Genomic DNA, 26,684 nt, shown 5'->3' on the forward strand with positions numbered 1-26,684 from the left:
TTGGAGTAAGGAAGGAAATGGTTCAAGTGTCCGTAAGCGGCACGAGGCTCGCATGTTTGGCTTCCCATCGCTGTTAAGCTGTAAGAATTAGAGTGCAATGCATGTGCCTGCTAGTAAACAGTAAACAGATGGGAACGAGTACTCTACGTGAGAGTGTATGGCTGACGCTGCATTAGAGGAGCTGAGATCAGTGCATTTGCAAGTGTCCTGAGAGGCAGCATAAGCGCGCCATAATACAAGGGGCTCACCTCCATAGAGAGAGAGGGAGGGGGAGGGGGAGGGGGAGGGGGAGGGGAGGCGGAGGTGGGGGGGGAGGGAGAGATGCGCAGGCGCACAGAAGCCCTGCAAAATTTGGGAGGTCATCCCGCCTCTAGGGGGTGCCATGCGAGCCTGGTCGGGGTCCCAAGCCGGCAGCACGCTCTTTTGCTTCCACCAGTGCTGAGGATCTCGGGATCCGGTGGAAAAACAGCTTCTTCAGGTGATAGGTTCCAGATCTCTGGGGGCGGGGACGCAGGGAGTGGGAAAAGCGGAGCCCGGCCAGGTGACCAGTCCAGAAAGCCGCCTGCTCCTGGGAGCCAAGCCAACTCTCTTTCTACCGCTGAGGTAACGCAAGAACGGGCGGTGTCTGGTTTCGGGGCGGCAGCAAGGGAAGGTCCCGCTTTGTGGGCGGGGTTGAAGGCGGGGAGGTCCGGCAGGGGACGCGCTGTCACTCCGCTCCATCCCCGCTTCCTGGTCAGCGTCCCGCCCCCTCGGGTGCCTGCTCCCTGCCTGCGCTTAGCACTTGGGAACGCGGATTCCTCTCTCTCTGGGAGGGTCCTTCCCTCCCTCCACCCTCTGCTTTCCTCTCAGGTGAGGCCTCCATGGAGCGGTTCCTGGCCCAGTTGTGCGGCACCAGCGCGTCGCAGCCGCTCCCTGTGTGGGAGGGAGACACCACCGGCCACTGCTTCACCCAGCTGGTGCTCAGCGCCCTGCCCCACGCGCTCCTCGCTGTGCTCAGTGCCTGCCACTGGGGCAACCCGAGGTGGGTAGAGACGGGTGCAAGAGATCTGTCCTTGTGTTCTTGAAGACCTCACTCGAAACCCATATCTCCGCGGAAGTGTAACCGAAATAGTGAGATCTCTGGAGTAGGGGGCAAAAGTAGAATAAAACGTGGGCATAACCACTCTGCAGCATTGTGGCTGTTTGGGGCAAGTTACCTGGCTTCCCTGAGCCTCATAACATTGTTGGGAGATTTAACTTAGATAATGCATTTAAGCATATAGTGCAGTGCTTGGCACATTTTTAAAGGCCTGATGCATGGTAGAAATCATCACTTTTGTAGATTTTCAGATGCGCAAACACAGTTGTCATGAATTGAAGGCAAAAGTGGGTGAGCAATGTTTTTAAGCCAAAAAGGTTAACGTGTGCCGAAGATGTTGGACCAGTTTCTCACCACTTCCATCTAGGACACCTCAGTGTTTCTAGGCTAAGAAAAGCATATGTACTCGTTGGAGAGGAAGCAGTCGGTAGAAGAGAAGAGCAAAATCAGAACCTTAATCCTTCCTGAATTTGGGGCTATAAGGTGTAGGTGCTAAACTCACCTTGATTTTGTACTTAGTTTCTGTATGTCTAGATATGGCTAAAGTTAATCTCACTCTGGCTACTGATAAGGCAGGAGGGATGTCTGGTCTGTCTTTGGGAGTCCCTAGTCCAATGGACAGACTATGTCCTTACCTAAGATGAGTTAGAGGATGATGAATCCCTTCCTTGTGTAGGAGAGGCTTCAGAATTGCTTGGTCTGGGAGTAATCCTGATTTGTCTCTTATGCAGAGACAAAAGTCTGGAGATGGTCAGTCAGCACAGAGTGACACTGACTAACTCAGAAGGATTATCTGTGCTCAGAGGAGTATCTTTTAAAAGTTGGCCTAGGGCTTCCCTGGTGGCGCAGTGGTTGAGAGTCCGCCTGCGGATGCAGGGGACACGGGTTCGTGCCCCGGTCCGGGAAGATCCCACATGCCGCGGAGCGGCTAGGCCCGTGAGCCATGGCCGCTGAGCCAGCGCATCCAGAGCCTGTGCTCTGCAACGGGAGAGGCCACAGCAGTGAGAGGCCCGAGTACCGAAAAAAAAAAAAAGTTGGCCTAGTCCTTTGGGAACTCACAGTGTAAGGAGAAGGCAAGAAAGACCAACATGTAATCCACAGAAATTGTGGTTATCTCACTTCATTTAACAGATTTTTGCAAGTTGGTGAAAAGGTTTAGAGAGATCCAGAATCTCAGACAGGAAAGGACCTCAGAGGGCTTTGGGTCCAGACTCCTCACTGCTCACTTTGCTGATGAGGAAAATGAGATGCAGAGAAGGAAAGAGTCTTGCCTGAGTTCATAAGGCTGGTTAATGGCCAGCTTGGAGCCAGTGTACCAGCCTCCAAGGGCTCACAATGTTCTTCTGTCTCCACATCTTAGAAAAAAGAATTATTAAAGGTTGACTTTTATCTGAATATAAACCCCTCCATATAACTGTGATCACTGAATTTTTTAAAAGAAACCCAAAACATTTTAACCTACAATTAAAATTTTCAGTAACCCAGCCCTACCAACAACAAAGGGAATACAGATTTATATGTTTTTATATGGACCTCTTCTTATATGAACCTTCAAGGTGTTCTGATATGTACTGTTGCAGGTGTGTTTTCCTGCACTTGAGTTTTTAAATAAATAATTAATTAATTATTGGCTGCATTGGGTCTTCATTGCTGCGCGCAGGCTTTCTCTAATTGTGGCGAGCAGGGTCTACTCTTTGTTGTGGTGCGCGGGCTTCTCATTGCAGTGGCTTCTCTTGTGGCGGAGCACAGGCTCTAGGCGCGCGGGCTTCAGTACTTGTGGCACACGGACTCAGTAGTTGTGGCTCGCGGGCTCTAGAACACAGGCTCAGTAGTTGTGGTGCACGGGCTTAGTTGCTCCGCGGCATGTGGGATCGTCCCAGAGCAGGGCTCGAACCCGTGTCCCCTGCATGGGCAGGTGGATTCTTAACCACTGCGCCACCAGGGAAGCCCCCCTGTACTTGATTTTTAATGCAGGCAGATAACCCTTTTGTTTATTAAAAACGTTTTTTGCAAGCCAAGATGATACAAACAAAACTGAAAAGAGGTTTTTCTTCAGCTAATGGAGTCACAAAAATGATGCACACCATCTTCCACAGCCATTGGAGAAACAGAGAGTAGAATATTCTGAGGCTTCAGAAAATTTAGGCTGTAGTGTTAGTGGATAGAAGCTGTATGTAAGTCAAATTTTTATCCATCTAATAGTGCTTCGGATGAATTTAAGGGTTATTTTATGTAGATACTTTTGTAAAAATGAAAACTCATCTCTTAGTTGTTATCTGTAAGAAAATTCAGGTTTTTTGGGGTTTTTTTGTTTGTTCTTTGGTGTTTTTTGTAATTAGGGTCTTCATGTTCCGTACAACATTAACTCAGAATTTTTTATTTCTGTGGCAAAAGAATGACAAGAAATGGTATAGGTAGATTAGAAAAATGGGTTAGGTTAATCCAGGAAGATTTCCTGGGAGAAAAGACCCTGAGTTCCAGAGTAAAATGGGATGGAAATAAGGTATACAGGCAGGAAAGTGAGTTGATTCCCTCTAGGTAAGTGAGTTACAGGAGGTATGTCTGGGCCGTGAGTCAGCCGCGATATGCCTCCTTTTCTCTTTTCCCCCTTGTCCCCAGGAATCCAGGTTACATCCCGCGCTGCAGTCCTGGCTGGCGGGTCCGACTTGCAGCCTCCTTCCTGCTCTCCATTTTTCCACTGCTAGACCTCTTTCCAGTCGTTTTGCCACCAGGGGCAGGCCCAGGGCCCATAGGGCTAGAGGTGCTGGCCGGGGGCGTGGCAGCTGTGGCCTGGATCAGCCACAGCCTGGCCCTGTGGGTGTTGGCTCACTCCCCTCATGGCCGCTCCCGGGGGCCCTTGGCCTTGACTCTGACTGCCTTCCTGCCAGCCCCAGCCCTAGTGCTGACCCTGCTATGGCACTGCCAGCGAGGCACACTTCTGCCTCCACTTCTCCCAGGGCCCCTCTCCCGCCTATGCCTTCTCATCCTGCAGCTGGCTGCACTCTTGGCCTATGGACTGGGCTGGGCAGTCCCTGGGCGGCCACAGGAACCCTGGGCCCAGGAGCCCCTTCTCTCCGAGGGACAGGAACCCGAGGTAGCTGAAGATGGGGAGAGCTGGCTATCACGCTTTTCCTATGCCTGGCTGGCACCACTGCTGGCCCGTGGGGCCCGTGGAGAGCTCCGGCAGCCCCAGGACACTTGCCGCCTCCCCGACAGGCTGCACCCAACCTACCTAGCCCGTGTCTTCCAGGCACAATGGCAGGAGGGGACCCGAATGTGGAGGGCCCTGTATGGGGCCTTGGGGCAGCGCTACCTGGCACTTGGACTGCTGAAGCTGGTGGGAACCATGCTGGGATTCTCGGGACCCTTGCTACTGTCCCTACTGGTGGGCTTCCTGGAGGAGGGGCAGGAGCCACTAAGCAATGGCCTGCTCTATGCCCTGGGGCTGGCCGGTGGGGCCGTTCTGGGCGCTGTGCTGCAGAATCAGTATGGGTATGAGGTGCGGAAGGTGACACTTCAGGCACGGGGGGCTGTGCTGAACATCTTGTACCGAAAGGCTTTACAGCTGGGGCCCGGACGCCCTCCCACTGGGGAGATCCTGAACCTACTAGGCACCGACTCTGAGCGGCTGCTCAACTTTGCTGGGAGCTTCCATGAGGCCTGGGGCCTGCCCCTGCAGCTGGCCATTACCCTCTACCTGCTGCATCAGCAGGTGGATGTGGCCTTCGTGGGTGGTCTGATCCTGGCACTGCTGCTGGTTCCCGTCAACAAAGTGATTGCCACCCGAATCATGGCCAGCAACCAGGAGATGCTACAGCACAAGGATGCACGGGTTAAGGTGAGGGGCCGTTTGGGGTCCCTCAGTTATCCAGAGTCCCCAGGTCCTCCCATGCACTGTGCCTGAGAGAGTGAGTGTGATCTAGAAGTTGAGAGCTCAGACTGGAGAAAGACAGACATGGGTTCACATCCCAACTCTACCACTTACTAGTTTAATCATTTCAGACAAGTCACTTAACCTCTTTGGGACTTCGTTTCCTCATCTGTAAAACGAGGATAATAATAGCTTGCCTCATAACATAGTTGGAGGATCGTATGAGATACTGCTTGGCAAGTACCAGTCCCAAAGTAAGCACTAAGTAAGTGTAGCCTGTTAGGAATATTACAGTATTAGCTCGTGCAGCCCTAAGAGCAACCCTAGGAGGTAGGAGGTAACCTGTCTGGGGCCAAATGGGATTTTAGTGTTAGAGCCAGGACCCAATCTCCCACCTCCTCATCTCAGGCACAGAGCACCCCACAACCGCATGTGAAGAGGCCTAGGAGCACCCCAGCTACCTCTTAGGGGTGGGCTGTGGGGAAAGGAGTAGGTCTCTCTCCTGCCTGGGCCAACTCTAGGTGTGAGGGTCTGGCTGAGTCATTCTGGGTTGTGCAGTGATTGTAGTACCTTTCCAGAGGGGATGATGGGCTTAGGGAATCCATACAGCGTGGTTGTCAACCTCTTACTGCAGTAGCTCCGAGTGCTAATGGGGAGGGTGGTGTCTCTGAAAGCTGGTTATGGCATGAGGCCTTTTCCCCTACCCATGACAGCTATTGACTAGTCTCCGGGGCCACCTGGGAAGGCTCCCAGTGCCTCCCTGGCTTGCAGGCTGGGGATGTTTGAATGTTAGGATTCAAGGAGTTCCTCTGGCCCTTGCCTGTCTTGCCTGGCCCTGTCATCTGCCTGACTCTGGGCTGTGGTGTGCCCTCCTACACCTGTATACTCCGATAGAAATAGTTCCCATACCACCCGACCCCCCCTTTACTTTCCGCCGCTTCATCTAGGAAGGTGGGAGGATTCCAGCTCCAGCCTGCCCCCAGCTGGAGCATATGGGGGCTCAGAATACCTGACATCTTGTGCCAGGATCCTGGGGGAGACTGAGCAGAGGAGAACACACGTGAGCAGTGTCTCCACTTTGTACTGCTCTCTTGTCCCCACCCCTAGCTCGTGACAGAGCTGCTGAGTGGCATTCGTGTCATCAAGTTCTTCGGGTGGGAGCAGGCGCTGGGGGCCCGTGTAGAGGCCTGCCGAGCTCAAGAGCTGGGGCGACTCTGGGTCATCAAGTACCTGGATGCAGCCTGTGTGTACCTGTGGGCTGCCCTGCCAGTCGTCATCTCCATCGTCATCTTCATCACCTACGTCCTCATGGGGCACCAGCTCACTGCCACCAAGGTGAGGACCAGGAGGGGAGGGGACGGCTGTAGGAATGCATGGGAGAGAAGCAGCAGCAAGGAGACTGCAGTGGAGTGAGGGGTGGACTGGGGCCCTCAGTGCTGGCTGGGAAGGAGGGATGGAGGGTCCCTGGCTGCCTTATCCTTTCCCAACCAAGGAGAAATTCTCTGAAGGGACCTTTCATCTGGAGCCTCGGATATATAACCCTTCCCTCTGCGAAGGAATTCCTTTCTTTCCTCTCTTCTTTCTGTCCTACTTCTGGTTAGGTCCCCTTATCCTCATTCTGATGGCCTTGGAGGAAAAGTTCATGATCCAGTGCAGGGTGGATCCAGTGCTGGGTATAGCCAGGTGATGTTGTACTTGGAAATTCTGAGAAGGTCTCAGAGTGAGCTAGGTGTGTGTGCTTATCAGGGAGCAACCTGGATCCCTGGAGGAGTATCTGGAATTTCTGGGATTCTTGGACTGGCCACCTCTGCCACCTCTAACCCAAGATTGTCCAGCAAGCTCCTCAGTTTTGCTGCTGCCCTGTTTTCCCCTCCACAGACCTGTCTGCAGGGCCACCCATAGAGCAGGCCTTCAGATAATTCCCAAGCTTCAGGTGATGCTCCAACCCTTCCCCCCACCTTCAACCCCACTTAGGTGTTCACGGCCCTGGCACTGGTGCACATGCTTATTCTTCCCCTCAACAACTTCCCTTGGGTGATCAATGGCCTCCTGGAGGCCAAAGTGTCCCTGGACCGGATCCAGCGTTTCCTCGACCTTCCCAACCACAACCCCCAGGCCTGCTACAGCCCAGGTAAGGGGAAGCTGGAGGGCAGAACCTGGCACAGGGGAGGAGGGAACTGTAGCCCCTTGGTTGCTGTACACAGATGCTGCCAAGAGGAGCCAGAGGCAGCAGAATTTAGGCGGGACAGGTGGCCATTTCCTGGGGGAGAATCCTCAGACCAAGACTGAGGCTGAATTAGCCCTGGGCGGGTAGATTGTGGATTAGAAGCCCAAGCTGAGTGGCTTCTTCCTTTTTCAGATCCTCCGACAGAGCCATCTACAGCCTTGGAGCTACATGAAGCCCTCTTCTCCTGGGACCCAGTTGGAACCAGCCAGGACACCTTCATCAGTCACCTCGAAGTGAAGAAGGTTGGTTGGTCAGACACCCTAGTAGAATCGCCGGACTGACGAGGGACATGCAAGCTCAGTGACCGATAAACAAGGACAGAGCCAATCATAGCAAGATGGCCCAGTGGCTCTAATTACTGAGGGAAGGACCAGAGAGGTTTTGGTGAGCAGGTTCTCATTGGAGAGGAGATGATACCTTATCTCTGAATGTCAGTTTTCTAACACACAACCACTTCAGAGCAGTCACATCTCTCCCTGGTCACCAGACCATTCACATCTACCCAGTCCAGTCCAACAATTGCATTTTTCTCTCCGTGTCCCTCAGGGGCTGTTGAGTTCAGAACAGACTCCAGAACTTATCCAGCATCTTCCCCGGGGTAGGGACTTCCGGGAGAGGCCCAGCAGCATCTGCTCAGAAAGATTTTGAAAATGGTATAGATAATCCTCTATTTAGCCTGGTGAAAAGGAATCACACCCTGTGACTCACACTCTGGCATACATCATCAAAGAAGCACTTGAAAGAACATTCCTGGCAGGACGGCAACTCCTCTTCACCGAGTCCTGAGTTTTCACTCTCCCCTGACCCGTGTCCAACCCTTTGCCCCACAGCTCAACCCAGCGTCCTCCAGTGGAGCCTGAACTGCCTCTGCCGCATTTGGCTCATGTTTCTGGCTTGCGCTGAATGTTTTGTTTTTCCTCTTAGTTCAGGCAAGACAAGGCTGGAATTTTTGAAAGGAATTTTACTAATGTGTCAGTTGGGGCTTTTTTGGATATAAGTCATAGAAACCCACTGGAGCTAGCTTAAGCCAACAAGAATTTGTAAGAAGGATATAGAGATGAATTGCGGGATCCACAGGCAAGCACGTGGGCAGATCTCAGCAGCAGCCCAGAGCCAGGCCTCGACTCGCCGAGCAGCTCCTTCCGTCTGCTTCTCTTTCTGTATCTGCCTCATTCTTCTCTCTCTGTGGACCTGCTCTCCACGAGCAGAAGACAGGCCTGCAGAGAGCCCTTCCACTTACAGGCCACAGCCAGAAAGAGGGAGGCTTCCCAGGGAAGGGTCTCAGGTTGGTCTGGTGTCCACTCGAAGATAGGCTAACCCTGGCTGGCAGTGTGGGACATCACAGACAGAGCTGCTAGGAGCCCCACCTGTTTCTTTTTTTTTTTTTTTTTTTTGCGGTACACGGGCCTCTCACTGTTGTGGCCTCTCCCGTTGCGGAGCACAGCTCCGGACGCGTAGGCTCAGCGGCACATGGCTCACAGGCCCAGCCGCTCCACGGCACGTGGGATCTTCCCGGACCGGGGTACGAACCCGCGTCCCCTGCATCGGCAGGCAGACTCTCAACCACTGCACCACCAGGGAAGCCCCCACCTGTTTCTGTGGAAGGACTTTTTTTCTATTGTGTACAAAGAGTATAGCTCCATGAATGTATGTTACAACTAAGCAAGGAAGGGAGCACAGAGAATTTTAAACTGCAAATCACAGAAATGGGTACCTGTGCAAAACATTGTTTTTGCCCTGAGCTATTAGAAATCTAGCTGCAGGGACTTCCCAGGTGGCGCAGTGGCTAAGACTCTGCCTGCCAGTGCAGGGGACACAGGTTCGAGCCCTGGTCCAGGAAGATCCCGCATGTGGCGGAGCAACTAAGCCCGTGCGCCACAACTACTGAGCCTGCTCTCTACAGCCCGCGAGCCACAACTACTGAGCCTGTGAGCCACAACTACAGAAGCCCGCACGCCTAGAGCCCATGCTCCGCAACAAGAGAAGACACCGCAATGAGAAGCCCGCACAGCACAACGAAGAGTAGCCCCCGCTCACCGCAACTAGAGAAGGCGCAAGCACAGCGACGAAGACCCAACGCAGCCAAAAATATATAAATAAACTTATTATAAAAAAGAAAAAAAAAGAAATCTAGCTGCAGGTGGAGTTAGCCAGCCCAGCATCCGGGCCCCAAAGCCTGGAGTCCTTCCTTCCCCTCACCCCATCCTGGGTCGCCTGCCTCAGACCTTTCCTTGGAAGTTCTCGGGCAGTTTTCCTCCCGTGCTCTCTGGCACACTGCTGCTCTCCAAAGGCCCTTCACACAGTGAAACTGATGCTTCTCTGAGTGGAGAATAAAACACCCTACTCCCCTGGGGCCACTGTCACTGAGGCACAGCTCAGCCTGTGGGGTGGAGAATTCTTTCCCTCCAGGCTAACTGGGGCCTAGAGAGAAGCCTCCATGGGATGATTGCTATCCCAGGGCCTCAGGAGGGAGACCTGACACTTGTGTGGCTTCCTTGCAGGGTATGCTGGTGGGCATCGTGGGGAAGGTGGGCTGTGGGAAGAGCTCACTGCTGGCTGCCATCGCGGGAGAGCTGCACAGGTAAGCAACTTCCAGCGCCCCGTGTCCTCAGCTCTGCCCTTCGTCAGCACTTTCCTGGCCCCTGCTACATGGTGGACACCTTTTTAGAGGCCACAGGATGCCAGGATGAGCAAGACATGGTCCCTTTCTTGGGAGAGTTTTCAGTCTGTAAAGGGGAAGGAAGTGAAAGTGGGTTCTCAAAACCATCACCACAGAGTGTTAGAAGTGCTGTAATAGTGAGTGAAGAAATAAATGGAAACAGCCGGCATCAGCTACTCTTTCAGAAAGTGTGCTTGTGCACGGGAGGGATCCAGAGAGGAGCAGAGGTGTGAGGGAGGGCCTTCTTATTTCATGGTGAGAATGAATGAGTGCAGGGTGGTGGCCACACTCTCTTCTGAGCACATCGACATATGACAGCTGCTTGGCTGCAGCCGAAGAGCAATTTCTTCCCTTCCCCGTCCAGAGTGAGCCTCCAGCCTCATTAGGATCCCTTGACCTCAGTGGCTGCCCATCTAGAGAGCCATGTGACATGGAGCGGGACCCCGTGTAAAAGACAGCAATCTGGAGAGGCTTCTGAGAGGCAGGGGCTGGGCAGAAAGGGGACCAGCGGGGCGCCAGCCTCCCATGCTGCTGGCCTGGCTCTCTGCAGGCTGCGGGGGCGGGTGGCAGTGTGGAGGCTGTCCAAAGGCTTTGGCCTGGCCACCCAGGAACCCTGGATCCAGTTTGCCACCATCCGAGACAACATCCTCTTTGGGAAGACGTTTGATGCCCAGCTGTACAAGGAAGTGCTGGAAGCCTGTGCCCTCAACGATGACCTCAGCGTGAGTGCCTGGCCGCCCGCTTCCCCGCGTCCCTAACACCGCAGGTCAGAGACTTGCTTCTCTGGGAAGGGGTTGCTTGTACTCAGGCATCATTTACCCAGGACTGGCCATCAGGCTTTGATCCTCCCAGAGTGTCCAGCTTCTCCACAGGGCCTGGGTGGGGGTGGGGGGGAGACTGGGTGTTCCACACAGCAGCCGAGGGAACCCTGCAGCCTTTGGGACTAGGGGAGGGTTTCCTATGAGGCTTAGCTCTCTGTACATCTAATGGTCAGGCTAATGGTCTGATTCAAGAGGCCTTCTCCCACCTCCCACTGGAAGAGTCAAGGTTATTCTAGAGAAGTCTGGCAAGCCCATCAGACCCCCCACATCCAGAATGCTAAATTTAAGGGGGATGAGAGTCCAGCTTTCTCCCGTGACTTTCCCACCCAACCCCCATATCCCCTGCAGGACTGTCATCAGCACAACCCTGTCCAGGTAGATGTGGAACTTCCCTGGAAAGGAGGACCTTTGACTCCAACCATGGAGCATCTTATGTCCACTTATCATTTGTTTCTACATCAGGCATTTCCCAAATGCCTCCTGGGTACAGGGAGCTGTTCTGGGTACTAAGAAAAATGAATCACAAAGCTTTTCCCTCAGGGGAGCCACCATCTGGTCGACCACAGGTGCTTCCTCTGGTATGGGGACCCCTTAGCTAAGGAGACCTCTCCCAAGGGCACAGGATACCTCTTCCAAGGCTCGGGATACCTTCCTTCTCTAAAAACCTGGGAAAGTTTCACTTTGAATTTGGCCATCTTCATCCTTGCCTGTTGAAAAGGCAGGGTAGTGAGTGTGACAGAGTGGTTAAGGATCTACATTCGTGTCCTGCCCTTTGCTAGCTGTGGAATGACCTTGGGCAGGGTACTTACTCTGAACTTTGGTCTCATCTGTGAAAATGAAATAACGTCAACTTCATAAGGTTTCCGTGGGGGTCAGATGAGATGATGCCTGTAATGTGCTCAGCACATAGAAAGTGTTCAACAGGGGACTTCCCTGGCAGTCCAGTTGTTAAGACTCCGCGCTTCCACTGCAGGAGCCACGGGTTCGATCCCAGGTTGGGGAACTAAGATTCAGCATGCTGCGTGGCGCAGCCAGAAAAACAAAAAACAAAAAAAGGAAAGCTTATTAAAAATTCCTCAAGAAAAAAAAAGAAGAAAAACGTGTTCAACAAATGCTCTTTTTTGTTGGAGTTGTGGTTTGTCCCCTCTGGCTCACATACCCCAAAGTCAAGTCCAGTCTCCTCAAGTTCCCTGGCTCTCTGACTCCCGCCATCTCTTCCCTGCAGAGGAATAGGAAATGGGGTGGAAAGTATTGGGGGGCTCGCTGACCAACACTGCGGGGCCTGTCCTGTCAGATCCTGCCTGCTGGGGACCAGACAGAGGTGGGGGAGAAGGGTGTGACCCTCAGCGGAGGACAGCGGGCCCGGATTGCCCTTGCTCGTGCCGTCTACCAGGTAAGTTGAAGATGGGGGAGCCCGGAGCCTCGGGAGCTTCGCTGGGGAGGGGGCAGTGTGGGGATATTTTCATAGGCATCCGGTTTCTTCCCTCCCCCCTGCATACTCCTAAGGTGTTGGTCCCTTGGCCATCCCAGCCCCCTTTTGTAGATTGAAGGCAGAATTAAAGGCTCTTTAAAAAGCATTATGTGGCTTGAGGCACTGGGACCCAGCAAAGCTGAACACTGGCCCTGGGGCACTGGCCTTACATAACTGGAGGGAAGTCCACCCTCTGGTCTCACCACCTTCTTTACTGCTGTAGCCCCAGAGTTCCTCTCAACCGTATTCTGGGATGGCCTCAAGATCACGTCCTAGGAGAGGTCTGGGTTCTGGCCAGAGGACTTGATATCCATGATGCCCCCACCTCTCCCTAGGAGAAGGAGCTCTATCTCCTTGATGACCCTCTGGCCGCCGTGGATGCGGACGTGGCCAACCACCTGCTGCACAGGTGCATCCTGGGAGTGCTGAGCCACACCACGCGGCTGCTGTGCACCCACCGCACCGAGTACCTGGAGAGGGCTGACGTGGTGCTGCTGATGGAGGCCGGGCGCCTCATCCAGGCTGGTAATGTGGGCCACCAGGGTGGGAGCCCGGCTGAGCGAGGGAGCCATCTGCTCGGGTGCGACAGATGGATTGTCAAGTGCAGACTCTGCCACCCCCTCTGTGTGTGATCTGGGCCCCGTCATACTTCTGTCTAATGGGAGACCCTCTTCTGCCTTCACAAAACTGGTGTGAGGAACAGAGAGCAGGAGGGAAAGGAGCCTGTGGCTTTGTGACGCAGGCTTTGTGACTGGGAGCTTTGGGAACTTAGAGGCCCAGGATCTCAGAGAACAGTTTGATGTCCTCGGAGAAAGGAAAGCAGTCAGGTTTAGAACAATCATTTGATTTAAAAACAAATAAACAGAAACTCTGGTGGATTATTATCCAGAGGGACATGACCATTGGCACGTTCAGTGGAGAGAAACAGGAGGAGATGAGGCTCCACCAGCGGGTTAGGAGTTCCAGGAAGCATGAGGAGAAAGCCCAGCGGTAGTGAGAGGTGCCTCTGGACAGGGTTCTCACAGGTGGCCGTGACTCTCCTCCGAGGGGTGAACGTTTTCTGTCTGTGCTGATCGGACTCCAGATACAGAGGGATGGACTTGATGGTCCTGCTCAGGGTCTGCGGGTCCAGGGCACAGCCCTGCTAGGGTAGGTCAGGGAGGGGGTCCAAAGAGCATGGGAGGTGGATTGGCTCACATGTCTAGAAAGGCATAGAATATACCCAGAAGAGCCCCCTCCTAATCTCCCCTGCTGCCTTCCAGGGCCCCCTTCTGAGATCCTGCCATTGGTACAAGCTGCCCCCAAAGCCTGGGCTGAGGATGGACAAGAGTCTGCCCCAGGTACGGCCCGGGGTGAGAGGAAAGAGCCTGCTCTTCGCCACCACACTTGTAGGGAGATGTTTCTAGGAAGCTTGCCTGCCCCTGAAAACACTAAGGTTTTCAACTGTCATCCTGTAAGCTTAATACCCCCCCCCCGCCCACCTCTCTGATTCTCACAGTCACAGCCCAATCAGTACAGAACCCAGAGAAAACAAAGGAGGGGCTGGAGGTGGAGGAGAGCACGTCTGGCCGCCTGCTGCAGGAAGAAAGCAAGAAGGAGGGCGCCGTGGCCTTCCACGTGTACCGTGCATACTGGAGGGCCGTGGGCTGGGGCCTGGCCCTCGCCATCCTCTTCTCTCTGCTCCTCATGCAAGGTAGGAGTAAACCCTGCAGGCCTTCATCCCACCCCCAGCCCTGTCACCTAGGTCCCTATCACATCCATCACCTTGTACTAATCACTACAAAGCCCAGACACTCAACCATGTGTGGGCGACAGCTGGGACTAGAGACATGTCCCCAGTTCTGAGGGTCCCAGGGACCGGGAGCCGGGGGGAGCGGGGATGCTCCGTAGCCTTCTTCTGATCTGCCCCCAAGGCTGACTCCCGTTCTGCAGATTCAAGATCACGCTCTCCCCAGAGTTGAAGGGTGATGGGCCCAGGAAAGAAGTGCACGCTGGGGAGGACATAAGGTGGGGACGGCTGGGGAGGAGGGTGGAAACGGGGCTGTCTGAATAGAAGGAAGAAGATGAGCTGTCTGGCAGCTTTCTCCTTCCCATCCCCACCCAGCAACCAGGAATTCGGCTGACTGGTGGCTCGCCCACTGGATCGCTCAGCTGAAGGCAGCCAAGAATAGCTCCCAGGAGGCGCCAGCTCCCACCAGCCTGGGCTCCGCAGGGCCACTGTCTGCCCAGTTGCTCTTCTTCTTCCCCGGAAGCCTCTAGTGAGTGGCTGGGGCCAGGAGCAGGCCTGGGGCTCTCAGAGTGGTTGCCAGGCAGGGAGTGAGTTGGGGGGCTGGTGTTCCAGGGCCTGTGTCTTTTGGAGGGTGGGGAGCAGTGGCGTTGGGAGGGGCCGAGGGGAAGGGACCCCTGAGTGGCCCCACTTTTGGTTACCCACAGCCCCCTCCCCACCACCCAGCACCTCAGTGTTCCCACTGCCCAAAGCTGCCCCCAATGGCTCCTCAGACATCCGTTTTTACCTCACCGTGTATGCGACCATTGCTGGCGTCAACTCCCTCTGCACCCTTCTCCGGGCAGTGCTCTTTGCAGCGGGTACCCTCCGAGCAGCCGCCACCCTGCACCGCCGCCTGCTGAGTCGAGTCCTCATGGTGAGGGGATGGGAGGGTGGGGGTGGCATGGGGGGGCCCTTCCCGGTACCTGGGCTCCATCGGGCCCGTCCCCCGTCCTGGTCCTCAGGAGAAAACAGCCCCTCACAGATGGGTGCAGCACTTGAGACCTGGAGAGGCCAAGCGCAGAGCAGCTGCCTGGGTTCAAACCCAATTACTTAGGCCTATAGCTTCCTCATCTATAAAGTGGAGAGAAACTTCCTCAGATTTACTTCCGGCGCAGAGGACTGAGTTAATCACCCCTTAGTTCACGTGAGATCCCTTTTTAATTTTATGTATTAATCCATTCCTATTTATCTGCAAACCCTGTTTTCATTTCCTCTCCTTTCCTTGATAAGCAGCCATCCTAGGTGTGTTTAATATGTATCTTTTTGGCTTTTTGCAAAACGCCTGTGTTTTGTGTGCACATAGTTTCATAAATGACATTCCTTTTCTCACAGTTTTTATTTAGAGTCTTTCTAAGGTCCATCCCTGTTGCTGTGTGTATATATAGTCTGTTGCTTGCCCCATAGGTCATTATGAGGATTAATCAGTACATCGAAAGTGCTTAGGATATAGTACCTGGCATATACTAAGTGCCCAATTACAATTATTATTAACGATGTTGTTATTATTACGAAGCTCTTTTTTTGTCTGTTATCTTATTAGGACCTCATTATAACCCTGTGAGGTGGGTACTATTATCCTCATTTTACAGATGAGGAAACAGGCTCTGAGAGTGTGTGCAACCTGGGCAAGGCTAGTTCTGTGGCCGTGAACCCAGGACATGTGGGTCTTTCCCTTGCCTCTCCAGGAGCAGCTGCCCACTGTCTGCCCACATCTTCAGGCTGTGAAGGAATTAATTTCTCATAAGCTGGCTTTAGGAAATGCTTCAGCAGGCCTTTTTTTTTTTTTTTTTTTTTTTTTTTTTGCGGTACGCGGGCCTCTCACTGTTGTGGCCTCTCTCCTGTTGCGGAGCACAGGCTCTGGATGCGCAGGCTCAGCGGCCATGGCTCACGGGCCCAGCCGCTCCGCGGCATGTGGGATCTTCCCAGACTGGGGCACGAACCCGCGTCCCCTGCATCGGCAGGTGGACTCTCAACCACTGCGCCACCAGGGAAGCCCTCAGCAAGCCTTTTGACCTAGTGCCCTGCCTTAAGATAGGACTGATCCCCAAGTAAAGGCAGAGAGTTGGGGGACAGGGAAGGTAGAGAAAGGGAAAGGGTCTTTGAGACCTTACCTCCCAGTAGTAAGTAGTCTAAATAGCTAGCAGTTACCAAGCACCTGCTCTGTGGCAGGCAGACCCTACTAAGCTCCTGACTGCTGTCTGTGGCTTTAGTCCTGCTGTCAGCCCCGGGAGGTACAGTTTCATTACTATCCCCCTTTTTGAGATGAGGGACAGGGGCCTGGAGGAGATGAAGCCCTCTTACATGGGGTCTCACATCTGGTAAGTGGCAGGGCTGGAATCCAAGAAGCAGTCTGACTCCAGAGCCTGAGCGCTTGACCATGGGACAGTGTGGACTTTGACTGCCGCCCTCACCACTCTGTCCCGCCACAGGCAATCAGGATGTTCCTCCTAACGTCTAACTAAATCTCACTCATGGCCTGAAGACTCCATCTTCTGGAAAGAGATTAGCTACCTGCCCTTGAAAGGGGGGTAGGCACGCCTAGCACAGAAGTAGAGGGGTGGCCCGCCTGGCCTCTCAGGGCCCCCGCTAGCCAGAGGGATGGGAGAGACTGTCTCTTTCCCACCTGGGGTATTCTTCCTCTAAGCTCCTCCAGCCCCGCCTCAGTGCCCCCAAACTCTGGGGACACTTTACTCCTTTCCTCTTCTCTACCTTGGGCCTTTCCCCCCAGCCCACCTCCCCCAGGGGCTGCCTCCATGGCTTCTCCGCTGACCCCTGCCCTGGCCCACTCACACCCCTCCTCCCAGGCGCCGGTGACTTTCTTCGACTCCACGCCCACGGGCCGGGTCCTCAACCGCTTTTCCTCCGACGTGGCCTGTGCGGATGACAGCCTGCCCTTCATACTCAACATCCTCCTGGCCAACGCGGCAGGCCTGCTGGGCCTCCTGGCTGTGCTGGGCTCTGGCCTGCCCTGGCTGCTGCTGCTGCTGCCGCCTTTGAGCCTCATCCACTACCGCGTGCAGCGCCACTACAGGGCCTCCTCGAGGGAGCTGCGGCGCCTGGGCAGCCTCACCCTGTCTCCTCTCTACACCCACCTGGCTGACACCTTGGCGGGCCTCCCTGTGCTCCGGGCCACTGGGACCACCTACAGGTGTGTGAGGTCCGCCTCCTCCAACCAGTGCGAGGGGGGTGAGGTGCTGGGGGGAGGGGGGACCCCTGAGAAGAAGGGGGTCGGGTCTCAGTCTCCTGAGAAGGGAAGGGTGGGTGAGGGCATAGGGGGAAGAGGAAAGAAACAGAAAAGGGGGAGAGTGACGCTGAGCAAACCCCTACGAGAGAGCACATTGGCTCCTCCGTACCACTGAGGTGCAGCCTGTGGGCGTGCAGGTCAGCTCCGAGCAGGAGGCATCCTACGGGCAGGGCGTCTGGGCAGGTCCGTGCAGCTGTGGCGTGGCTTCCCCCAGGTTTGAGGAGGAGAACCAGAGACTCCTGGAGCTAAACCAGAGGTGCCAGTTTGCTGCCAGCGCCACGATGCAGTGGCTGGACATTCGGCTACAGTTAATGGGGGCTGCAGTGGTCAGCGCCATCGCAGGCATCGCCCTGGTGCAGCACCAGCAGGGCCTCGCCAACCCAGGTGCCGCCCCGGGACCCTTCACTCTCACCTCAGAAGTGTGTTATTCCCAGCACCTGCCCCAGACCTCTCCCTGCACTGCCCCTACAGCCCCAAGCATTTTCACCTCCCAGCCGGGGTTCCCTGTGAGGATGTGTTGTAATTCTCATCACCCGCATTTTAGAGTTGAGGAAACTGAGTCTCAAGGAGTCACTCACCCTGGTGGTCGTGGATCTGGGACTAGTCAAGTCTTCTGATCTCCGCCCCTCCCTGCTCACCCGTCCTCAGCACTTAGCAACTGGCCCTAGCCCACCTGCCTTCCACCCGTCGTCCCTCGTAGCCTTTCCACTCTGCTGCAGCCAGCCTCCTGTGGGCCTGGGCTGGCTCCTGCATCTTCTTCCGTCAGTACCAGCTTCCTCTAAATGTCCACGGTCCACAGCTCAGGGTTCGCCCGTTCTTCCCAGCCATCCCCACACACATCCCAGCGTCCAAGCCTCCCCTGGCAATTGTGTTCCCTTCCCCCAGGACTCGTGGGCCTGTCACTGTCCTATGCCCTGTCCCTGACGGGCCTGCTCTCCGGCTTGGTGAGCAGCTTCACACAGACAGAAGCCATGATGGTGAGCGTCGAGCGGCTGGAGGAATACTCCTGTGACCTGCCCCAGGAGCCCCAGGGCCAGCGGCCGCAGGTAGCCTGCGCCCTCACCCCAGCCTGGGTGCTAGAACCCTGAAGGATCCTCCTGACGGCCCCAGTCTCTCCCCCAGTTCCTTTCCTTGTGCCCCTCACCATTTTTTCTCTGCTCCTGTACCGTCCCCTGTGATCTCCCTGATTTTTGTGTCCATCCCCCCATCACTCCTCGTTTCCCCCACCTCTCCTCTCAGGGCATCCATCCCTCAGTCCTCTCCCTTCCACTCTCCTCATTCCTCCCCGTCTCACCCATCTCCCTCCCTCTCCCACCCACGGACCCCACCAGCTGGGCATTGGCTGGCTGAGCCAGGGGAGCGTGGAGTTCCAGGATGTGGTGTTGGTGTACCGGCCAGGGCTGCCCAATGCCCTGGATGGGGTGACCTTCTACGTGCAGCCTGGAGAGAAGCTGGGCATCGTGGGCCGCACGGGCTCTGGCAAGTCTTCCCTGTTGTTGGTGCTCTTTCGGCTGCTAGAGCCCAGTTCCGGGCGAGTGCTGCTGGACGGCGTGGACACCAGCCAGCTGGAGCTGGCCGAGCTCAGGTCTGGGGGAGGGAGGAGAGGGGACCAGACTACTGGCACTTAGAGGAAGGCCCAGTTAGGAAGGCTTTATATCAACTCAGGGCAGACAGGGTTGATCAGGTGAGACGGAGGATGGGACACGCAGGCGAGGATAGTGAGCTGCCAGTGCTCAGGTCGGGGTTCATAGCTGTGGTCCTAAGGTTTTCACCTTCCCAGGTTCACCTTGTACTTCCCAGCATACACCTTCCGCTCTAGACCACCAGTCACTGCCTCCTGAGTCAGAGCCTCCCAGGTGCTGTGACCTCAGGCTTGGCAGGCGGTGCTTGGGACAGCTGGAGACCTGGGCCAGTTTCCTCTGGCCACAAGGGGTCTCACCTGGAGCTAAACACGCCTCCCAACCACGTTGCCCTAGTATCATTTTTTCTGAGTTCCATGATGTGGAAAAAGGTAGGGATGCTCTGTCCTAAAGCCCATTACTGATCCCAGGCCCTGGCCCTGGCCTTCCTGCCTTCTCTTCTAACCTGTGGTGGCCATAGGTTGACCATATGGCTCCTCAGGACCCGATTTCAGGCCCGCTTCCAACCTTGAAGCATCCCCTACCCAGTCATTCCTTGGTCCCCTCTGGTCATTCTTTGCCACGCACTGCTGTCCCGTGATGGGAGTCAGTACCATGCGGTTTAGCTCGGGCTTGTTCTGTTTTGCCCCTCAGTGAGATGTAAGCTCCTTAAGGGCAGAGTCTAGGCCTTTGGTCCCTTCGGTATTCCTCATAGCACTGGCACAGTTCTAGGTACATGGCTGACCAAGCGGGGAACAGGCCGGGATTACGTTCAGGTCTTATCCCCAAGCTTTTCTGAAGGGCTGGACCTATAGCTAAAACCTGTGCTGGGAGCAGAAGTGGCCACATCTCCAGCCAAGACCCCCATGTCCTGTCCCGTCCTCATCCCCCAGATCCCAGCTGGCAATCATCCCCCAGGAGCCCTTTTTGTTCAGTGGAACTGTTCGGGAAAACCTGGACCCCCGGGGTCTGTACGAGGATGGGGCCCTGTGGCAGGCCCTGGAGCAGTGCCACCTGAGTGAGGTGATCATATCTGTGGGTGAGTTCTAGGTCCTGTCCTGCATGGTGGCAGGAGGGAGCAGGGAGGGGGTTGAGGGAGGCTCAGAACTCGGGGATGAAGATGCTGCGCTTCGCAGGTGGTCTGGATGGCGAGCTGGGCGAGGGGGGCCGGAGCTTATCTCTGGGGCAGAGGCAGCTGCTGTGTCTGGCCAGGGCTCTCCTCACAGATGCCAAGGTAAGACAAGAGGAAGGGACATTCGAGAGGGCCAGGAAGAAGGCAGGGGACGTGTGAGGGGTGGGGGGTGAGGAAGTGGACTGGGGAGAGGTCTCAAGGGACCTATTTAGCTTTTCTTTTAGAGCTGGAGGTGGGGAGCTGTGGGCTGGCCTGCGCCAGACCGGGAGGCGGGGGCTGGGGCTTATGTAGCAGCCACGGCTGACCCTCTTCACCCTCCTCCCTGCTCGTCCTCTCCACATGGTCCAGATCTTGTGTATCGACGAGGCCACAGCAAGCGTGGACCAGAAGACAGACCAGCTGCTCCAGCAGACCATCTGTAAACGCTTTGCCAGCAAGACAGTGCTGACCATCGCCCACAGGTGTGTAGGCATCCAGAGTGAGAATCTAACCAGGGGCTAAGGTGTCATGGACCCATAGCCTCCCTTCCTTTCAGAAACCCCAGGGGTCAGGGCTCCAGAGATTCCAACCTCCATGAATCTCAGCTCCGTGTTCTCCAGGCACCAACCCAGGCCCTTTGTAGCGCATTGTCTGAGGGAGCCTGCAGCCCCTCCCCTGGCACAGAGCCAGGGGCTGAAGCCTGTGGGGCAGGCTGGTGCTGTCCAGAGGAGAAGAGGAGGGAAAGCAGGTCAACTTCCTCTAGGGCGTTGTCCTCCATCCCCACGCTAACCACCCTCTCCCACGCAGGCTCAACACGATCCTGAACTCAGACCGGGTGTTGGTGCTGCAAGCCGGGAGGGTGGCGGAGCTGGACTCCCCCGCCGTCCTGCGCAGCCGGCCCCACTCGCTGTTCCAGCAGCTGCTGCAGAGCAGCCAGCAGGGAGCCCGCTCCTCTCCCTGAGGCCCCGAGTCCCTGCCCCACAGGGCCTCCCTCTGTCCTACCCACTGCTGCCTGGCACGGGGGGGGCCTGCCGCTGTTTACACCCTTCTGTGGCTCTACCTCTCTCTCACCTCCGCAGAGGGGAAAAGAGTACCCTGGGTTCCTCTTTACAAACCACTCCTTCTCGGGGGCAGAGTCCCGCGGCTTCCCCGGAAGCAGGCCTCTGCTCTGGCCCTCTTGCATCTGGGACTCCAGGCGGGTTTTTTCTGACAAAGGAGCCCACATGCACTTCCATAGTTTTATTTGATAAAGTTCCATCTTACACTCTGTATTAAAAAAATAATATTTCTGGCATGAGGCTGAGGTCCCTCAGTGTTGGGTATCCCAGCTGAGGGGTGGCGAGAAAGGGCCAATCCACTCTGAGCGGCAGAGGAGACGAAGGAGGGGGCAGGAAAGCCCCCACCTCCATCACAGTGCTGTGGTCTTCCCAGGCTCAGGGGGCAAGTCAGGCGGCAGGGGGAGCCCTGCCGACAGCATGCTAACCTGACACTCCTGGTCCTGGTGCGCCGGGGCATAGTGTGGGGCAGAGTAGCAACAGGGTCCAGGGGGGCAGACACCCCGGCGCCAGGCCCTCAGGGTCAGCAACACCGTGGACAGAACCAGAGCGGCAGTGACAGCCCCAAACAGCACCACGGCCACTAGGCTGGACTCGCCCAGCCTGGCCTCTTGCCTCCGCACTACCTCCTTCACGGAGATGCGCAGCAGACCGGCGCCCCCGCTGTGGGGAACAGGCCCCGTGGCAGGTACCACCACAGCCAAGGTGGGCCCCGGGGGGATGTCCGCTATGGTGGCGGGATCTGGGACGGGTAAGACTAGCTCACAAGTCTTGCCACCATAGCCACTTGGGCAGAGACAGTCAAAGTCGTGGACCCGGTCCCGACAGCGGGCCCCTCTCTGGCATGGGTGGCTGGCACAGTCATCCAGGTTGATGGTGCAGAAGCGCCCAGCAAAGCCCTCAGGGCAGAGGCAGGAGAAGCGGTTGATGCCGTCCAGGCAGGTGGCGCCGTTAGCACAAGGCCGCATCAGACAGTCGTCCACGTTCACCTCACAGCGGGCACCCACAAAGCCCGCCAAGCAGCGGCATGTGAAGTTGAGGGCGAAGCCCTGGTCGTCCTGGCACTGCCCGCCATTCCGGCACGGGGAGCTGAGTGGGGTGGGAGAGGGCATTTTACCGACTGCCATCTGCAGGGTAGCCCGGGTGGACATCCTGATCACTGCCACCACTACCACCCCCCTTCTAGCTATGTCACCTTGAGCCACTTTTCTGTGAGACTCAAATGCCTCATTTTAAAACTAGGATTAGGGGAATTCCCTGGCGATCCAGTGGTTAGGACTGTGCTTTCACTGCCAAGGGCCTGCGTTCGATCCCTGGTTGAGGAACTAAGATCCCACAAGCTGCACAGCACGGCCAACAAATAAATAAATAAAAGTGTTAGAAGAAATTTTAAATAAGTTTTTTAAAAAAATAAAAATGGGATAAGAGCAGTACCCAGCTTCCCAAATGGTAAGGGTTAGATGAGATAATCCAGGGTCAAGCAAGTAGCAGAGGGCCTGGCCCCAAAGCAAGGCTCAAGGCAAGTGTACAGTTATTCTCCACGCAGGCTCTCAGGCTTGACGTGGAAATGAGGAAGAGTCCAGACCTGTAGGCCATTTCCCCATTCACCACGAGGCATAAGGCTGCTGTGTGGAACAACTTTAGGGGCTGCGTGCCACCCTTCCTGGGAGGATGAGGGGAGTCCTAGGCCCTCAGCCTCCCCACCCAGGGGAGTCACACACTGATGTGTTACACCTCCAGCCCCTGTAGATTTTTGTTGTTGGAGAAATGGTTCACATGGTACCAAAAAAGTTGAGAAACCCTACAGATACTCTGACAGACTGGGTTTTATCTTCGAGTACCCCCATGTGGGACTTCTGACCGTCAGCCCTAACGCTGCCCCACCATCCTCTCAACAGTCCTCTCTCCTCCCTCACCAGATCCTCATCTAACCTGGGGCCAGCACTCACCCTGCCTGCTCACAGGGTCCGGCCTTGCGCTCACAGTCACGCCCGTGGAAGCCCGGTGGGCACACACAGTGGTACTTGCCGCCCCCGTCATACACGCACTGGCCTCCGTTCCGGCAGGGGGACTGTGTGGTACAGATGTGCTCATCTGGAGAGAAGACCAGGAGGGCTCGGGGTTAGCCCCTCATGTCTGGCACCCAGACCTGCCCAGGCCCCACCCAAAAGTTCTGTGGGCGTGGCTCATACTACAATCCCAGCCTGGGCTGGTACAGTGTAGTGGGGGAAAACAACAACACTGAATTTGGAGTCGGGAGGCACTCAGCCCTGGCCCTGTTAGTCTGTCTCAAAGTGCCTTTGGGCAAGTTGTATCTTGTCTGTAGATCTCAGTTTCCTCATCTGTGATATGAGTACAGTTTTCCGCAGGTGTCTTGCCTACCACATAGGGTTGTGTTTAGGACCAGTTCAGACAACAGATAGGTATAAAGTCTAAAATTATAAGCTACCATATATTTTCGGGTTTGAGCCAGACACAAGAGGCGCTCAATAAATAAGGATGGACGTTCTCCCAAGACACATGGGGTCCCCAAACAACAGCTACCCTCTCTACTCCCCTACCTTTGTCACAGAACTTGCCTGCCCAGCCACTGTGACAGATGCACTGCCAGGGCTGGTGGCAGGTACCGTGCTGGCAGCCAGGCATCCTCACACAGCGCTCACAGTGCAGCCCCTCCCAGCCCGGGTCACACCTGATGGGGAGAAGCACAGGGTCAGGGCTCTGGGTAGAAGGATGTGAAGAAATGGAGGAGGCAAGATCAGAGCTTCTAGGAAACAGACAAATATGACAGCCCCCAAGTGAAAGCAGGCCTATCCCGGGTTGATATAGGGCTGTGCAAGGTCACGGGACACATATATGGTATCAGACCATCAGACACCAGCATTCAAGTCCTGGTTCTGCACTTTGTCTAACCTTTCTGAGCCTCAGTTTTTTTCACCTGTAAACTAGGGATACACCTGGCAGGGATGTGTGGAGGAGGAAATTACGATGATGTCTGTAAGTGCCCCCAGCACAACTCCTGGCATGTCTGAGGTGCTTAGAAACGTTTTTTCTAAAAAGAGTGACCTTGAAAGGTCATCAGGACTATCTTCCTACCCTGATTCCAGGGCAAAGGCCTGCTCTACTTCAGAGAGTCCCAAGCACCCTCAGGACCTTGCCCTGTCAGCTCATTTCCTTATGACCAGACACTCTTTTCCTCCTGCTGCAGAATTTGCCCAACCCCACCCCACTGAGTCAATTACTCAAATTCATCAGAAAAGACTCTCGTAAGCGCTTCTCCCCAGCAACCCTTGCAACAGCCTTTCTTTTCCAGGCTAAACCAATTCTATTTATGTCTTTCCTTTATCTCCCCTTTTCCTTATGGCTCCCACTCTCCACACTCCCTCAAGCTTCGGGTCTTTCTCCTGGTATCTTGAAGAGGAATGTTGCAGAATGCCTGGTTGGGAGAGTGAAGTGGGGAGCCGTAAGCTAGAAGAAGCAAAGGAGAGGCAAGGCAAAGGGGAACTGGGGAGGAGTAAGCACAGGGTGAAGGGCTGGCCTTCTGCCCTGTGTGCCATGTGCACGAGGGGATGGGGAGAGAGCAGTAGAGTCTTAAGCCCCTAGACATTCTGCTCTGGGGCTTGAGCTGGTTGTGGGTGTGGAGGCCCGGGAAATGTGGAGCACAGCGTTTGGGAGCACGTGCTCGGAGAGGTACCTGCAGGAGCCATCAGGCGCACAGCAGCCATGGGCCAGGTCACAGTGGGAGCTGCAGTCATCAGCTGAAAGAGATTGATGTGAGAGGGGTGAGCCCGGGGTCAGCGCTCAGCTGCCTGAGATGCGGGGCTAGGGAGAGGATGCAGGGTCCCAGTAATTGGGTGGACTCAGCTCTGGGACAGGGCAGAACAGAGACTCATCCCATTCCAAAGGGATGTCCTGGGTGTCGCCCACCCCGCGGGTCGGAGCGCCTGCAGTGCCATCTCTGGCCGGCAGAGGTCAACGTGCAAGCGAGGGACAGCCGGACAGGGCCGCGACCTGAGCCCAGGGGAGCGCTCACCTCGGGCAGGCTTTACGGGTGCCCCCAGGATGCACAACAGGCACACGAGATGTAGGCAGCGGCAGCCGCTGGGCATGGTCAGCCCCGGCCCCGGGAGGGACAGACGGACCGCCAGACGTGCGGACACCTGTGGGACGGCACAGGCTGGGAGGCGGCCGGACGCGGAGATAGCGGCACAGATTCCGGTTCCGAGTGATAACGAGCCGAGAAGGGAGAGGGGCATCCAGACAGAAAAAAGCGGTGGGGGCAGCGGAGGGCGGGGGCTGGGAAGGTCTGAGCAGACGAGGGGATTGGAGACAGGAACCGGGAGGGGGCTCTGTAGGAAGGAGTTGAAAGATGGGCAGCGCAGAGCGAGGTCAGGACACTGGAAGGGCCGGGGAACGCAGTCGGACGGAGAGGGACAGGGAACAGCGCCGAGGGGCGTCCTCGAGCACGGGGGCGACTAGGGGGCTGGTTCCCGGCAGCGAGCAGTCTCTGCCCCCCACCTCCGACTCCCCGCAGGACTTGCTCCCGCATCCCCTTCCTACCTCCACGGCACTCGGCTCGGCCGCGGCGCGGGGCCTGGGCACCCCAGAACGCCCCCAGCCCAGCGCGCCCCTGCCCTCGCGGTCCTCACCTCGGGCTGGGAGGCGGCGCGCCCCGGGGCGCAGAGCGAGGCCGGATCCGACGGACTCAGCTGAAGGGCTGGGCCGGGGCGCTGGACCGCCCTTAGCGGGTCGCGGGGCCGGGCGCCCAGGCGGCTGCCATGCGAGCCAGCGCTGGGGAATCTGGGGCTCAAGGCGACCCCGAGCGGCGGCGGCGGCGGCTCTTCGCACGCGCTCAGGCCGCCTGCCAGGCGCGGCGTGTGCCGGCGGAGCCCGCCTCCCCGCTTCCCTCCCGGCCCGTAGCCGGCCCGCCCCACACCCGCCCGCGCCCGGCGCCCACCCCCGGCGACGCACCGCGCACCCCCGCCCCGGCGCTCACCCTTCCTCTGGGCCTCGCGCTCTCCTGGGACCCCACCCTCCGCAGCCGCCCGACCTCTCCGCACCTCGCTCTCCCTGATGGGAGGAGGAAATTATGGGAGTCTAAATGGGAGCAGACTGTAAAGGGTCGGCCAAATGTGCACAGCCGTTATTCTCCATCTCACATCTCCGTTTTCGTGACCCGCACTGCTCACCCCACGCCCCACCTCTGCTCTCACCAGCCCGCTTCCCATCACGTTTCTCATACATATCCCATGCACGTTCAGGGCATACTTGCCGCTCCTGGCCCTCCTCCTGTCACCAGCCCACGCCTCCTCCATTTGTAAATCCTACATCACCTGCTTGATCTGTCTGCTCCCCTCCTCCTCCGCCCCGTCCGCTTCTTTCCCCCCTCATTGCCAACCACAACCTTCCAGGATCGATCCGTGCCTAAGTATTAGCCTGGCCCACTCACCCACCCCCTCCATCCCTCCTTCCGTCACGTCTGTCTTTCCTACCCCACTACTTTCGTGACCACTACTGGGAAGCTTCTCTGAACTGGGAACGCCCCTGACTTTGTAAATGTGCCCCCCAAGTTCCCACCTGTGTACCCCGGAAAACATCCATTCTTGACCTCAGGCTAATCGTCGACTGCTCCAAACCCAGAGCTCAGACTGAGAGAGTTATGTAGGGGGAGTGAGGGAGCTCTATCCCTCCAGGCTAATGTCTCAGAGATATCTGTTCGAGGCAGAGGCAAGGGCAGGAAACCGTTTCTTGTTTGCACAA

General features: G+C 56.3%; 2 protein-coding genes across 11 annotated transcripts; one reads left to right on the plus strand and one right to left on the minus strand.

The window, feature by feature from the left end:
* Positions 1-448: 448 nt before the first annotated feature.
* Positions 449-21,161, plus strand: ABCC10 (ATP binding cassette subfamily C member 10). 3 transcript variants are annotated; one of them, XM_060162959.1, is made up of 22 exons: positions 449-603; positions 850-1,021; positions 3,698-4,916; positions 6,057-6,284; positions 6,924-7,080; positions 7,309-7,418; positions 9,678-9,757; positions 10,386-10,557; positions 11,951-12,049; positions 12,463-12,652; positions 13,390-13,467; positions 13,626-13,820; positions 14,232-14,385; positions 14,580-14,769; positions 16,700-17,043; positions 17,354-17,523; positions 18,025-18,185; positions 18,471-18,724; positions 19,652-19,797; positions 19,895-19,992; positions 20,239-20,351; positions 20,677-21,161. In XM_060162959.1, the coding sequence occupies exons 2-22, from the start codon at positions 861-863 to the stop codon at positions 20,828-20,830; spliced, it is 4,473 nt and encodes a 1,490-aa protein (XP_060018942.1). In that variant the 5' UTR covers positions 449-603; positions 850-860; the 3' UTR covers positions 20,831-21,161. The 3 variants fall into 3 exon arrangements, with proteins under 3 accessions (XP_060018942.1, XP_060018943.1, XP_060018944.1); XM_060162960.1 differs by having other exon boundaries at positions 18,025-18,116; XM_060162961.1 differs by lacking the exons at positions 449-603; positions 3,698-4,916 and having other exon boundaries at positions 887-1,021.
* On the minus strand, positions 21,100-25,741 carry DLK2 (delta like non-canonical Notch ligand 2). Of its 8 annotated transcripts, none has more exons than XM_060162964.1 (6): positions 25,574-25,741; positions 24,958-25,084; positions 24,619-24,682; positions 23,486-23,616; positions 22,874-23,018; positions 21,100-22,013 (listed from the first exon to the last, which is right to left on the minus strand). In XM_060162964.1, exons 2-6 carry the CDS (start codon positions 25,031-25,033, stop codon positions 21,278-21,280), a joined length of 1,152 nt encoding a protein of 383 aa, XP_060018947.1. In that variant the 5' UTR covers positions 25,034-25,084; positions 25,574-25,741; the 3' UTR covers positions 21,100-21,277. The 8 variants fall into 8 exon arrangements, with proteins under 8 accessions (XP_060018947.1, XP_060018949.1, XP_060018945.1 ...); XM_060162966.1 differs by having other exon boundaries at positions 24,958-25,101; XM_060162962.1 differs by having other exon boundaries at positions 24,958-25,273.
* Positions 25,742-26,684: the final 943 nt, after the last annotated feature.

This window comes from Lagenorhynchus albirostris, chromosome 10 (genome assembly GCF_949774975.1).
Source record: "Lagenorhynchus albirostris chromosome 10, mLagAlb1.1, whole genome shotgun sequence".
Classification (NCBI taxonomy): Eukaryota; Metazoa; Chordata; class Mammalia; order Artiodactyla; family Delphinidae; genus Lagenorhynchus; species Lagenorhynchus albirostris.

What these genes read in the sequence shown, in the direction of transcription:
- ABCC10 (XM_060162959.1), top strand. Translation starts at nt 861, where the DNA reads ATGGAGCGGTTCCTGGCCCAGTTGTGCGGCACCAGCGCGTCGCAGCCG. An exon ending in TGCCACTGGGGCAACCCGAG is followed by an intron (nt 1,022 to 3,697) that starts GTGGGTAGAGAC and finishes CCTTGTCCCCAG; the next exon opens with GAATCCAGGTTACATCCCGC. An exon ending in TGAGGTGATCATATCTGTGG is followed by an intron (nt 19,798 to 19,894) that starts GTGAGTTCTAGG and finishes TGCGCTTCGCAG; the next exon opens with GTGGTCTGGATGGCGAGCTG.
- DLK2 (XM_060162962.1), bottom strand. Translation starts at nt 25,180, where the DNA reads ATGCCCCTCTCCCTTCTCGGCTCGTTATCACTCGGAACCGGAATCTGT. An exon ending in ACCCGTAAAGCCTGCCCGAG is followed by an intron (nt 24,683 to 24,957) that starts GTGAGCGCTCCC and finishes AATCTCTTTCAG; the next exon opens with CTGATGACTGCAGCTCCCAC. An exon ending in AGGCAAGTTCTGTGACAAAG is followed by an intron (nt 23,019 to 23,485) that starts GTAGGGGAGTAG and finishes TCTTCTCTCCAG; the next exon opens with ATGAGCACATCTGTACCACA.